Genomic DNA, 14507 nt, shown 5'->3' on the forward strand with positions numbered 1-14507 from the left:
CATATATAATAATAAATAAATCTTTTAAAACAAGGAAAAAAAGAAAAGAAAAAGGAAGCAGGCCAAACAAATTTTCCAAGACTTCACAAGAGGAACAAGAAGGCTGCCCTCAGGTCAATTGTTTTTTTCAAATCTCATTTAATGCTGACGAGCTGGGAGGATGTTGATGCTGCGCCTTTTACTTCTAGAGAAACCGCTGTTTACATTCAAGGCCACTTTGTCATGTGCAGAATGGAGAGGCTGTAAAAAGGGACCCTGGGGGGTTGGGGGGGACCTCCCTGGTAGCTGGGTTTGCATTGAGGTCCGGTACACACACACACACACACACACACACACACACACACACACACTCATTTTCAGTAATGATGGGTAACCAGAAGAAGCAGGCCTGGGGTGCACTGGGCAGTCTCACCTTCTTTGCTACACACAGAGTGCGCAGGCCTCGTTTGGCATACTCGTCCAGGTGCCTCTGCGTTCTCTCCCTTATTACCATCTGTTGATCTTCTAGATTTGTCCCATCTGAAACCAGGAACAGAAAATCATTATTCCCGCCAGCCTGTGCAACTAGACCTTTTTTCCTCCTCTAAAAATGACAGTTTAATCCATAAGAAACAAAAGGTATTCTAGCTTTGCGTCTCAGATGTGTGCCTAGGAAAGGAATCCAGCTGCATAATTCTTCACTCTGATTCTTTTCCTCCTGCGCAGAGGAAGCACTGAAGCTTTGAAACAGGCGCTGCTGTGAAGGGCCAGCGCTATCTAGCCTCTCCAGGGCTCTCCTCCCTTTTTAGGCAATAGATGTTTCCTGAATTTCATACAGATTGATATTATTGTGATGCCCATTTTCCCCCAGAAGACCAAATAGGTAACTGCAGAGACACAGCTAAGGATGGGTTTCAGATGTAAACAAGCCAAGATCTCAGCGCCAGCCCTTCGGTCTTCCCAGCAACTCAAGCAGTTTTTCTTTCCAAGTGTGGGCGTGGCCCCAAACTCCCCAGTCCGTCTGACCATCACCATGACAACTGTGTAAACCTACCTGAGGAAGCCACGGACAGCAGCTCCATGATCACCGAATCAGCGCCTTTTGTATACACCACGACTTGTTTGGAAAGAGGATGCCGGACCACAACCGACATTCTTTTCCTTACCGAGTCAAAGGGCAGGATGTGTAGGAGTTGAAATGTTAATGGACCCAAAGCAGCAAAGTCCACCACGACCTGCTCTGGGGTCCGAGACCGTAAAGTGCAATGGTAAGCTCTGGCGGCATACACCAAGGCTGCTTCATCTGGACTCTCCGCCTCATAACACAGGTTGGAAGCCAAGGGCGGTGGTCCATCCAGGGCTTCCGCTGAGTCAATGGGGAGTCCAACGTCACTGTTTTCTGCCTCAGATTCTGTACAGCAAGCTGAGTTACTGGCCTGGGGAATTTCATCCATCTGAGAAGACTCGTCCTCCACAGGAGGCGACAGTTTTGTTCGACTAAAGAAAGAGATTCTGCTCACAAAGGCACAGGGAGTCCCAGAGGTTGAATCCTTCCCGCTCGCAAGGGACGGTGAACTTGATCTCCGGACAGACAATTTCTGGAAGATGTTTTTAATCTCTTCCAAGGACTTGATGGGCATTCCACCCAGTGAGGAGAGCCCAATCTAGGAAGGACAATGGAACAAGTTCTTAATAACAAGTCCAAAATGAGGTCATTACAGTCCTGAAAGTGTTCCCACTGTCTTAACTGCCAACCTGCCTCCTCCCCAGAAATTCCATAGCAAGCAGGAAGACAAATAAAAAGCCACCAGGAAAAACGACGTTACACATTGTGGTGACGCTGTATATTTCTGTAACTATTTAGGTACAAAATGCTAATATTGGATTTCCTTACAGAATTGTTTCTAAAGCTGGGGGGTGGTGATGCATGCTTTTAATCCCAGTACCTGGGAGGAAAAGTTGATGTCTGAGTTCAAAGCTAACCTGATCTACAGAGTGAGTTCCAGGGCAGTGAGAACTGTACAGAGAAATCCTGTCTCAAACAAAACAAAACAAAACAAAACAAAACAAAACAAAACAAAACAAAACAAAACAAAACAGAAGAAAGGAAGGAAGGAAGGAAAGAAAGAATTTTACATATATACAATAACGATTATAAGCAGATTGAATGAGGCATAGTAGTGCTTGCACATAATCTCAGCTCCTGAAAGACAGAAGCAGAAGGACCCCCAAATTCAATGTTACCTAATGAGACCCTGCCTCAAAGAATCAATTATGAAACAATTAATCACCATTAAAATAAAAATTCAAATTAGCTAAATATTTAATATTAAAACAAAGACCTCTTCTTGAAATGTATTTTAAAATGAAGTTTATAGAGCATGGGTAAATTATTTCAAAAGTTCAGGGCTTGAGGTGCATTTTTCTTTTCTCTCTTTAGAGTCTATAAAAGGTTATAACCAAACAGGGCAGTGTGTGGAAGTTAGTGAAGAGGGACTTAACCACATCATCACATGATTTTAACTATTATTAGTATGCAGTTTGTTCTTATTCATACTTTGCCTTCTTTTATTCTTTTAATATCAGGGATTAAGCTTATAATTTCATGCCTATCACGAAAGATCACCCAGTAGATTGTAAAGTTTATTCATTCAAAAGTATGTGGCGAATTTAAACGTTTTCCTCGGTAACTGATAGCATGGCTTTCGAGGGGCTGTTGCTGGTCATTCTTTGCTTTATCAGAGGCTCAGACATAAGGCAAAGTCTGCACCTTGTCACTGGGAAGTCTTTGTATCATTCCGTACGCTTCCTTTCTCTCACTACCCTACGAATCTGGGAGAAGCAGGGGTCTTCATGCCCACCAAGAGTTTATTCTAAGCAATACAGCCATATACCCTCTAGGAATAAATCTACAATACTTCGTAGAGAGAAAAATGCCAAAAAAATCACCAACTTGAAAAACAGGTGTAAAATACCGTGTAGTACATTTTCTTCAAAATCTCATTTATTCTCTAATTACATAATCGCTTTTTTTTTTTTAGAGCATCTTCTCAGACAACACTGTGTTAAATACAGTCTCTGATCAGGTGCGGCTTCAGTGAAAGTGAATTATTTTTATGTTAAAGTTCCCACCTCTGAAGTTGCCAAAAGAAAATGATCGGTTGGAGCATTAACATTTAATTGGATTTTGCTGTAAATTGAATTTTAAGTGGCTGTGTGGGAAAGGCAAGCTATACCAGGACGCTAGTATACTGCGATAGATCACCAGTGGTTTTTCCTCGTAAATTTTCCATGACCTCTTAGGCACAGCTACACTAAAGAAATTCTGAATCCTGGCAGGTCGAACTCAAATTGGTTTATAGATAGATTGAGCTAAAGGAAATCTGGCTGGCACTTGAAGAAAGTTTGTCACCGTCATGGCGATTAAACTAATGCTTCACTATGTCATGCCTATGATGTCGTAGGGCTCAGAAGCCTCACGGGAAGCTCTAATTTAGTGGGGCAAGGAAGGCAAAGCAAACGTTCAGAGTAAGCCCAGAGTAAGCCTACACCCTAGGCTCGCCCCCACCCTCAGCCCCAGCCCCGCACACTGGTTTTGTAATGCCGGTGAAATCCTTCCAAGGCGTCTTTATGATGCAGAGGGACATTTTTGATTATGAGCCTAGCCTTTAACAGCTCTCCAGCCCCAGCAACTGATGGAAACACATGCAGAGACCCACAACTAAATATTAGATGGAATCCTGCAGAAGGGGAGGAAGGATTGTGAGAGCCAGAGAGGTTAAGGACACAAAAAACCCTACAGAATCAACTAAGGTGGGCCCATAGGGGCTCATAGAGGCTGGACCGCCAACCAGAGGACACACCTAAGACTGACCTACGCCCTCTGAACATATGTAACAGATGTGCAGCTTGGTCTTCACGTGGGACTCCCGACAGTGAGAGCAGGGGCTCCCTCTGACTCTGCTGCCTGCCTTTGGGACCCTTTTCCCTTAGTGATCTGCCTCTTCTAGACTCAATAGAAGATGTGTCTACTCTTACTGAGACCTGATACGCTAAGGGTGGTTGATATCTATGGGAGACCCCCCCCTCTTCTGAGGAGAAAGGGAGAAGGAGAGGATGGGGGTGAGGCGGGGGAGACTGGAGGGAAAACTGCAGTCAGGATGCAAAGCTAATCAGTTAACTAACTAATCAATGATTTTGAAATACAGAAGAACAGAGCAAGAGCTCCTAGCTTTCAAAGCTCTGAGAGGACTGACCACGTTAGGACCAATAACTGTGGTAAGTGCAGAGGCAAGAACAGATCCTGAGGAAATGGTATACACCTGCTCTTCCTGCTGCTTTCCGATTTATCAGCATCCCATAACGAACCCAATATGGATGCATGTAAACCCCCACAGCATCCCCAGCTGAGAAAACCCCGTTTAACTTCACCTTCTGGCGAGGCTGGTTCGGAGCAGAAACCACCACCGTGTTGCAAATTGCCAGTGCAATAAAGAAGTCCATGATGTACAAAGTCTCCAGGGGTGCGCTCTGCGCGGCACCATCCAGGCGGGTGAACAGCTGAGGGGTAATCTGGCTAAATTTATCTAAAAGTCTGGTATCTGGTACCACGTCTGTTTCCTGAAGAGACAATATGAGAAAGTATTGCCGTGAACATCAAAGGCTTCTATAATAGGAATTTAAGTGAAGCATGCGATGGTAAACTAAATTTTCATTTTTTCCCATATTTATTTATTTCTGTGTGTGCGTGAGTGTGTGTGTGTGAGTGTGTGTGTGTGTGAGTGTGTGTGTGTGTGAGTGTGTGTGTGAGTGTGTGTGTGTGTGAATGTGTGTGTGAATGTGTGTGTGAATGTGTGTGTGCGTGCACACGTGTGTGAGTGTATGTGTGTGTGTATGTGTGTGTGTGTGAATGTGTGTGTGAGTGTGTGTACTCTTTCGTGTTCTAAAGCACACGTGGAGATCAGAAACCAGTGTAAGGTGGTTGGTTTTCTCCTTCCACCCTGTGGGCTCAGAGATCGAATCTAGGCAGCCAGGCTTGGCAGCAAGCGCCTTATCCCACTGAACCATCTCACCACCCCAATAAGTGTAATTTGTGAAGTTTACTGCATATGGTATCTTGAGAAACCAAACAATAAAATGAAGCACATGTAAATCTATATTTAGATGTTAGAAATGGAGAATATTTTGACTATTCAGTTAAATAGGACATAGAAACACCATCTTCTATGAAAATCTAGTTGAAAGGATTCTCCCTTTGACATCCATAATGGCAGGCACGCATTTTATAGAGCTTAGAATTCTACCATGACTGTATTTTACTCAACAACCAATTATTTCAAAAGTGAAATTTAGTTCCTATCAGAGTATTGAACAAATTATTTTTTTTTGCTCAAGTCATTCATTCATATATAAAAACAACTTTCTATAAGAAAAAAAAACCATAAATAGGCTAGGAGACTAGTGGACATTTCACAGCCAGGATACTTATGCCAGTTTTCTCACTAGCACATACGTTTGGCGACTGTGCCGTCCTCTCCTTGTACGGATGTTCTCTAAGAAGTTCTGTCACCAGAGTGGGGTGCGGGAACCCCGTTTCCTCTGGCAGAGTGCATCTCAGACTCAGTTGAGAGTACTAAAACATGTCATCGTACAAACCTTGTCTTCACACTGCACCATTTAGTCTGCTTAGACAGTACTGCCTAGAATCACAGCACCTGAAGTGCCTGAAGAAGCACCACTGTGTTACAGGGAGTCTAGGATGCTGATAAGCAAAGCACACTGCAGCAAAGAGGCCAGGAGCAGCACCTGACATTAGAAAGTGCCACAGGCTCTCTAGCATCATGTCTGCCTGGATGCTGCCTTGATGATAACGGACTAATGTCTGAACTGTAAGCCATCCCATGGAAATGTATTCTTTTGTCAGAGTTGCCATGGTTATGGTGTTTCTTCACAGCAATAAAAACAAAACTAAGACAACAACAACAACAAAAAAAGTGCCACAGGGTCACGTGATACTGTACTCCCATGACCATGTCGGGGATCCTGTTCATTCTCAACTCAGCTGGATTTAGAATTACCTAAGGAAATGGGTTGTCTGATAGGGGGTGTCCAGGAAGGTTTAATTAAAGAGGAAAGACCAATTATAAATGCCGGTGGCACATCCCATTTGACCTGTTCTTAGACAGAATAAAGGACGAGGACCAGCCGAGCATCAGCTCTGCCTCCTGGCCGGGTGCAATGTGGCTGGCTGCCTCAGGGCCTTGCCAGGCCCTCCTTGTCACGCGGGCCTGTATTCTCTCAAACTCGACGTTGCTCTTGTCATGAATTTTATTTTAAAAGCAAGGAAAAAACTGGGGTATCATGTCTAATGTCTCTGCTCTGGCGTTTGGTGAGAGTGATCACGGGTTCGATGAGAGAAGTACAGTGCTGGCAATTACACGTTCTACCCTCAGGTCTCGGCTCGACTCTGCTGACAGCCAACCCTGGAATGAGGGGTTCCTTGGCCTGCCTATCTTTCTTCTTTCTTTCCTTTCAAGTGACTCTCCTTTCAGATTACCAGGGCCATGACAGGTTTAAAATTCACATGCTATGAGCTGTCACAACATAGTCTTGAGTTCTATCTAAATTCAGCAAGTAGAGGACTACAGAGCTGAAATCCTGTTCTGTGAGCACAACAACAGAAGCAATACTAAAGCTAGGGAAAGTCCTGCATGTGTATTTAGTCACGTAAGAGATACTCCTGTCAACAGGACTCTGCAGACAAGAACTGTCAAAGTAAAGCTGGGTCTTTCTAGATAGTTGGCCCCACAGAAGACACACTGAACCACCATAAAGGAATATAAACAGAAGAGCCCTCAGGAAGATGTAGGGAGGCATCCACACCAAAAGGAAGCTCCAGAAACAAATACTCTACTGAGTTTGACAAATAACTCAATCCCTCATGACTGAGAGAGCTCTTAAGTTGAGGAGAGAGTGCAAAATGGCCGTGTACGATTTTCATCTAAATGACTATGTCTGTGTAATTATTTCCCCAAGACCAGAGAGAGCCATCTTTGTCCTGGCCTTGGTATATGAGAGATCATTTGTTCCCTTGCTGTGCTAGACAACCGTTGCCATCTTGCATGAAACCATGTCTGAAGTAGCTGTCTTTAAACAGTGCCCTCTGCAGAGGTTAGAAGTCCCTTTAAGGCAAGGACCACATTCTAGCGGTCTTTAAATCCCTAACCCAGTACTTGGCACATAAGGAGCCCAAGTTTATTGTACACTACTACCAAACACTCGCTGGCCTTATATTCCAGACAGGAAGAGTAGAGAAACTAACAAGACAGAGTCATTGCCCTTGGAAAATAAGCACGTGCTCCCACTGGCTCTCAACGAGGCATTCTACTTCAGGCCTTTTTACCTTCTGTTATTTTTCTCTCTATTTAGATCCAAGTTAAATACGAAAAATCTGGCCCCCTTTACTCTCCCTGCTGTTTGCTGAAGCTTTTGTACGGCTTCACACCGATGACTTTTCCTGTACTTGAATTTCCATGTACACATGACACTGGGGTAGAGGGCAAGTGGAAACAAACAAACTATGGAAAGGCCAGGTCTGGTGATCAGATTCGATCAACGACCTTCCAAAATACTGTTCTGAAAATGAATGTGGCAGGCTCTGTGCTACATGTTAGGATTCAAAGGTTAAAAAATAAATCTTTGCTCTCAAGGTCGTCATGGTACAGTGTCAGGTATAGAAATAAAGCCAATGTTATGCAGACAAACGGACAATGGAAAAACACTCACTCAGAAAACCTGGAGGTTGACAACAAAGAATCAGAGAACTCTTCAGTACAGCCCTCCCTTCATGTTGCATCAGATTTGATAGAGGGAAGGATGTTTTGGATGGAGGAGATGGTTTCCAGAAGTAACTATGCCCACAGAAGAGTGAGGCCTAGTCAGAAAACTGAGGAGGGGCAAGCCAGCACTGGGCCACCACCAACTAGATGTGAGTTAACACTTGTTTTCTTTCAAATGTGCAGAAAATGTACTAGTGCAGTGGACGACTAGTAAAGACAGTATCACAGAGAACAGAGTATATATATATTTTTTTTTTCCTGGCATATGGTTAAAATGACTATAGAAAATAAAAGCTGTGTGTGGTGAGGGAAAAATTAAACCTAGGCCTTTCAAAACAGATTGCTAAATACAGAGGTTGTTCTGTTAGGGGTGTCGCCTCCTGAGTGCCACGGAACTGAGTTGGCGGTGGCCACGCCATTACTTACAGCTGCACATTTCAGGGCAGGTTTGCAAAGCTCCTAGAGATGCCCTGAAGGCTTTCTCAAGTCAAAAGACATGGACACCTGGGATCTGCTTATGCGACGTATCTGCCGTGAAAATGAGGCAACAACCATGCTGTAGCAACGGTTCTGATAGCTGCTCTTTTCTTATTGTGGTGTCTGCCTGAGTTATTACTGACCTCACAGTGGGAAATCTCCATCTTGGTTAAGTGTAGGTGTTAATGAAATATGAAAGGCTGAGAAGGCAGTGAACCTTTCGGAGAGGAAATTTTAAATTCAGTGGAAGTATTGATTTCTAACTTGTTTACACAATCGTCTTTTCTGTTTCCCATGTTCTCCATGACCTACTACTTCTGCAGGAATACGGGATGACTAAGAGTTGTCGCTATGACACAAACCACTTGTTGAGCTCTGGAATAAAAATCCCGGAAAGTGCCCTTTGTGGAGTTAGATATGAGGAAAGAGAGCTAGTTTTCGTGGAATGCAGAGGAAGATTAGAAAGTAATAAAAAAGACATCAAAAGACCTATTAATTAGACAAACATACACGTCTCCAAGACAATTCTGGTTGCCTTGATGGTTCTTAGGGTTAGCTGTTATCGTTATGTCAGGATAGCCTTCTTCAGGCTCTGATATAATCAGTTCTAAGCAGAAATATTTTATTTTTCAGAAATAATACCCAACTTCTCAACAGTAAATTACCTCAAATCTCAATTTTGTATTTTTTTTAACTTACGTGTCACCATCGTATTGAACTATAACAACATCACCCATTTTACTAAGAAAAGCAGTGGTTTTTATGGGTTATTACAGCAGGAAGTCACTCTGTCCAGGGCGTGGTGATGACGTCACACTTACAATGGGACTACTGAATGCAGCCTGTCTGGAATGAAGCACTTCTCCAGATCCTTCTCCATTTCCTACAGCAGAGGTGCTCCCGGAGAGCTGAGCCAAGGGCTTTCCCGGAAGCCTACTGTGAGCTGTCCTGCAGCTCTGGGCTCTGGGTCTCGCCACACTGCCGAGGGAGAGGGAGCCGCTGAGAGTATCTGTGCATTCCTCCTCTTCGGAGACAGCTTCCTGATAGGACTCAAGCCTCTTGGCTGCAGAATAAAATTCACCATCTGAGTATTGCAGGCTGGACACGGTAGCTCCTAAGCTATGCACACCACCTCCTTTCTCTCCCAGCCTCCACATTCTCCCCATGAGAATCCACAGTCAATAAACTTACCCCATCCCTACTGAGGAGAGAGGACACGGTGGATTAGGAAGCGCCTTCCTTTTCCACCTCTAGGTCTAGTTTTGTCTGCATCTCTGTCCACTCTCTTAGTCAGCTACCCTATGGTGAGGCACAACTCAGCCTTCCTTGTTTTAAATGCCAAGCCCCCGACTTGTGATCCGGATCCTGTCTGTCCTCTGGGTCCTCAAGCAGTTCCTCTTTGCATCTGAATTTCAGTACACCAGTCACCCCTCAACCAATTTCAGGGCTTCCTCTCCTAACTCTCCACTGACCTCTTTTCAAGGTCACCTACATGTTCCATGTTCCACCTTTACCCAGCAGAGTGACTGTGTGTGTGTGTGTGTGTGTGTGTGTGTGTGTGTGTGTGTGTGTGTGTGTGTTTGTGTGTGTGTGATCTGAACCTTTAGTAATAGTCAACTCCTCTGGAAATACCCTTTAGGGCTTCTGGTATCATTCTTACCTGTTTTCTCATCTACATTAATGGTATTCACTGTTCAGTTTTCCTAACTGTCTTTCATACATGTTTATTTATTTGTGTGTGTGTGTGTGTGTGTGTGTGTGTGTGTGTGTGTACTCACACATATGAGGGTGTGTAGAGATACATATGTATGTATATGCATGTGATGGTCAGAGAACCTTGGGTGTTACTTCTCAGGATTCATTGTTTTGTTTTTTTTGTTTTGAGGCAAGGACCCCTACTGGTTTAGACTTCACTGTGGAAGGTAGAATACCTGACCAGCAAGCTCCAGGATCTGCCTGTCTCCACCTCCTCAGTGGTGGGATGTGGGTTCTGGGTTAAACTGAGGTCCTCGTGCTTGCAAGGCAAGGGTTTTTACAGACTAAGCTGTATGTATGTATGTATGTATGTATGTATGTATGTATGTATGTATTATGTGATTGTCTTTTTGTTACATTAGGTATTAAACTTAAGAGCCTCAAGCATCTAGTCAAGCACTCTGACACTACGTTATACCCTGTCTCCAGTTACCTTCCTCCCATCCCTCAGTTATTTGCAAGCTTCTGGGCTGCCTGCCCATCTTCATCTACACATCTCTCCCTGGTGTTCTCATACAGTCTGATCTTTGAAACAAAATGTCTCTATGCTCAGCCTACAAACCTGAGTACTGGTTTTATGTCAACTGACACAAGCTGGAGTCACAAGAGAGGAGAAAATGTCTCCATAGGATCTGGCTGTAGGCAAGCCTGGAAGGCATTTTCTTATTTCTTTTTCCATCTTTTTTAAATTGGTTATTTCTTATTTACAATTCAAATGTTATTCCCTTTCCCGGTTTAGAGCTCGATAGGAGAGGGCCCAGCCCATTGTGGGTGGTGCCATTCCTAGGCTGGTGGTCTTGGGTTCTATAAGAAAGCAGGCTGAGGAAGCCAATAAGCAGCATCCCCCATGACCTCTGTACCAGCTCCTACTTCCAGGTCACTGCACGGATGGAGTTCCTGTCCCAAATTCTTTAATGACGAACTGTGATGTGGATGTGTAAGCCGATTAAACCCTTTCCTCCCTTTGGTCATGTTTCATCATAGTGACAATGACCCTAACAATGGGAACAAACTGCATCTTTAACTCTGACCTCCTCTTAGAATCGATACTCATCCATGCACCTCTCCACAGACTCTTGCCATTGGCTGGCCACGGGCTCTTCTATAAGATGGACATGGCTCACACCTTGACCTCCCTCAGGTCTCTTCTCTTTTATCAGTGAAGATTCCTCAGGTAGGGCCCCACTAATTTGCCACTGATCCTATTCTTGCCATTACCACACAATTTTTATTTTATACCATCCTGTAAAACATACAGTTTAAATGGCCAGAGACACTCGTGTTTCATTAATATGTTCTCCGAGTCCAGTGTAGTAACTCATAGGTTACTCAAGAAGTACTTGAGGAATAAATAAGTAAATAAATAACAGTAACCTTAGATTCCGCCTGGTTACAGTTGGGCTATTTCTGATTTCCTCTTCAACCTTTTCTCTGGGCTTCCTCATCTTTTTATTGCCTAAGTGGTTACCAAAAACCTAGACTCTGGACCCTTCACTGCCTTCTCACATCCAGACACTCATCAGCACATGTCCGTTACCCATCAAACACGTGCCCTGAGTGTCCAGACCCATTTCCATTATCTCAGTCAAGTTGCCAACATCTTTAAGTGAACTAATTCAGGGCCTCAAAACTAGTCTCTTTCCTCATCTGAAATCTGTTCATCAAATGGCAGCCAAGAGTGCCCTTCCTTAAAGCTAAATCGAATAAGATCACTTGATGATTGCCTCAGGATCCCCTCAGAATAAACTCAGGCTCTTCTTCCTAGCTTAAATAGCTCCGTATAGTCTGAAACTCCCTCTTTCTTCTACATCAGTGGTTCACACCCTGTGGGTCACAACCCCCAAAAGATCACTGGAAAACACAGATGTTTACATTACAAGTCATAATAATAGCAAAATTACAGGTATGGCATAACAATGAAAATAATTTTATGGTCAGGGTCACCACAACATGAAGAACTATATTTAAGAGTCACAGCATTGGAAGGTTGAGAACCACTGCTCAATATTCTTCGTGTCATTCAGATTCGGTGGCCTTATTTACTTTCTTTCAAAGTGTGAAAGCTCACAACATCATGAGGGCCTGAAGAGTAGTTGGTCCTTTGGCCTGGAAGTCCTTCGTCATTCAGATCTAGACTCTAATGTCCATTTGAAAAGGTCATGCTTAGCCACACAGTCCAAACTAATCATCCAATCATCATATGTCACACCATTTTATTCTAACTCTTTGTCAGGTCCTGATCACTACTTATCTATTTATTTATCTGTGATGACTTTCTCCAGTAGAATTCCTGTGAGAGTAGCTCTGTGTGTGTGTGTGTGTGTGTGTGTGTGTGTTCTTACCTATTATTAAAATATTCCTCAGAGGAAAATGAGAACATGCTTGTTGGGTTGGTGGCTGTGTCTATTTAACCTAAGAGCTACTGAATAAGATATTGATTGGAGCAAATTGCTTCATAAAGTGTTTTTACATTTTATTTATTGTAATAACTTTGCCAGTTTTTAAGGGAATGAAAGGCCTAAGAAGCAATATGCTAGCTTATTTTTTCTTTGTGTCTTTCTGTTATTTGTTTGATAAGCCAGTCTCGTGAAACCCAAGATATTCAGCATGCAGCCAAGGGTAGCCTTGAACTCTTGCTCCTCCTACCTCCACTTCCAAAGTGCTAAGATTATAGGCATGATTTAAGTGGCTTTCAATAAACATTCATTCTCTCTGAAGACCTCTAATTCTGATGACCTCAAGTCTTATACTTTTAACTTTTTCCAAATGATATCATTTCGTATCTTGGGCTTTCTCTGCATTGATATAGATGGTCATGCCATATTTTTGTCTTAATTCTCTTTATATACTGTATTAAATGCAGAAACATCCTAGCATCCCTGAAATGCAGCCCTCTAATGTAGCTATGAGCTCCCAGCCAGACTACTCATTAGGCATTTACAGTTTTCCTGGACTGAATGATACCATACACCAGACCTTTGCTTTATTGAATCCTTATGGCATTCCTCCGAGCGGGAACTATGTTATAAGTAAAGAAATAAACTTTATTTATTTGTCATCTTACAAAAACAAACTAGATTTAGTCTTAAGGCCAGATTTATTGGACGTAAGAGTCATGATTCTGTGATTTAATGCTGGAGTGTTTCTAAATATAGCCACATGCACAAGTATGGCCAATTACATGTCAATCTCCCCTGTTATATTTCTATGATATATATATATGTTATATTTCCCAATTTTTTATTTTATATAAGTATTTGGCAAACAAATAATGGATGAATAGGTATGTAAACAAAATAGCTCTAGAATTAAGGGAAGGCTGTGGGTAAGGGCTCACAGCTATTACAGGTTTTTATTTTCATCCAAAGTCATATATTTATTGTACACACACACACACACACACACACACACACACACACACACACACACACTCACTCACTTTCATCTTCAAAAGACTTTCATCTGGCAAGAACTATTGTTTCTCTTTGCATCTGAGGAAACTAACAGAGAGTGAATATTCTAATTTTGATAAACAGCAGACTGGAGAGAGAACTGGGATTTAAATTTAGTCTTCCTGCTTCTAAAGCCCATACTCATACCTCTACATCATAGGTCCTTAACTTGACACAGTTCTAAGAGGTTCAATAATTGTTTGGGTGGAACTGTAACTTTTGGCAATGGCTACCGGCATTCAGTAGGTAGACATTAGGTATGCTTGTCAACATCTTTCTTGACTGAACATCTCAACAAAGAAGGACCCAATCCAATGAGGGAATACTGCTGAGGTTGATAAAATCTTTGAATAGCTCAAGAAATTTATTGGTAATGAAATGTCATTTCTAAGACAACTAAAATGCCTCAAAACCCATATAAATGAGTTCATGAAATTTCTCTGAGCCATCACCGAGGGAATTAGGATCACACAGTTGTGTAGATTAGTATGGCATCAGGTAGCTCAGATATCACTGTAGGACAAGCTTGCTCAATAAGTGGAACTGCAAGATGAAAATGAAATGGAATGACTCAGCCTTTACTCACATCGTGGCAAGTTCTACCAACATATAGGTCAAGAGAATTACAGTGTGATTCAGAAAACAGAGTGACTCAGACTAAACTTCAAGGCCCAGAGAAAACTGTATCAAAGATGTCTGTGAAAAGCCAAGATTGATATCACATTGCAAACAAACAGGGGTGATAAAGGCCTTTAATTCTCCTAGAGGAGCTTCTGTTTTAGTTCTGTGAAAGTCTTGGAAAGGGCAAGGAAACACAGTCTGTTGTTGTTCTCTGTATCTAAAGGCAGGTCGTGAGTTAAACCAATTATCTTTCCTATGTCCTTTCCTCCTTCCATCTCTAAAGGGTTCTTTTGTCACTTTCTTCTCAGATATTCTGAAACTCGTTCATGGCCTACGACTTGCATTGGTTTCAAATCTGAAAGACGTGGTTCTGAGACAAAGGGAA

The 14507-nt window shown here is 42.7% G+C and overlaps 1 protein-coding gene across 2 annotated transcripts in view; it reads right to left on the reverse strand.

Moving 5' to 3' along the window:
* The window catches only part of Atp10d (ATPase phospholipid transporting 10D (putative)), a 100765-nt gene that overhangs the window by 40922 nt on the left and 45336 nt on the right, over positions 1 to 14507 (reverse strand). For both annotated transcript variants that reach the window (NM_001427806.1, XM_063273341.1), the window contains exons 10-13: positions 9116 to 9357; positions 4411 to 4599; positions 1034 to 1643; positions 413 to 519 (exon numbers count right to left, since the gene is read on the reverse strand). In NM_001427806.1, coding sequence (NP_001414735.1) covers positions 413 to 519; positions 1034 to 1643; positions 4411 to 4599; positions 9116 to 9357 — 1148 coding nt within the window. The remainder of the gene's footprint in view (positions 1 to 412; positions 520 to 1033; positions 1644 to 4410; positions 4600 to 9115; positions 9358 to 14507) is intronic.

This window comes from Rattus norvegicus, chromosome 14 (genome assembly GCF_036323735.1).
Source record: "Rattus norvegicus strain BN/NHsdMcwi chromosome 14, GRCr8, whole genome shotgun sequence".
Lineage (NCBI taxonomy): Eukaryota > Metazoa > Chordata > Mammalia > Rodentia > Muridae > Rattus > Rattus norvegicus.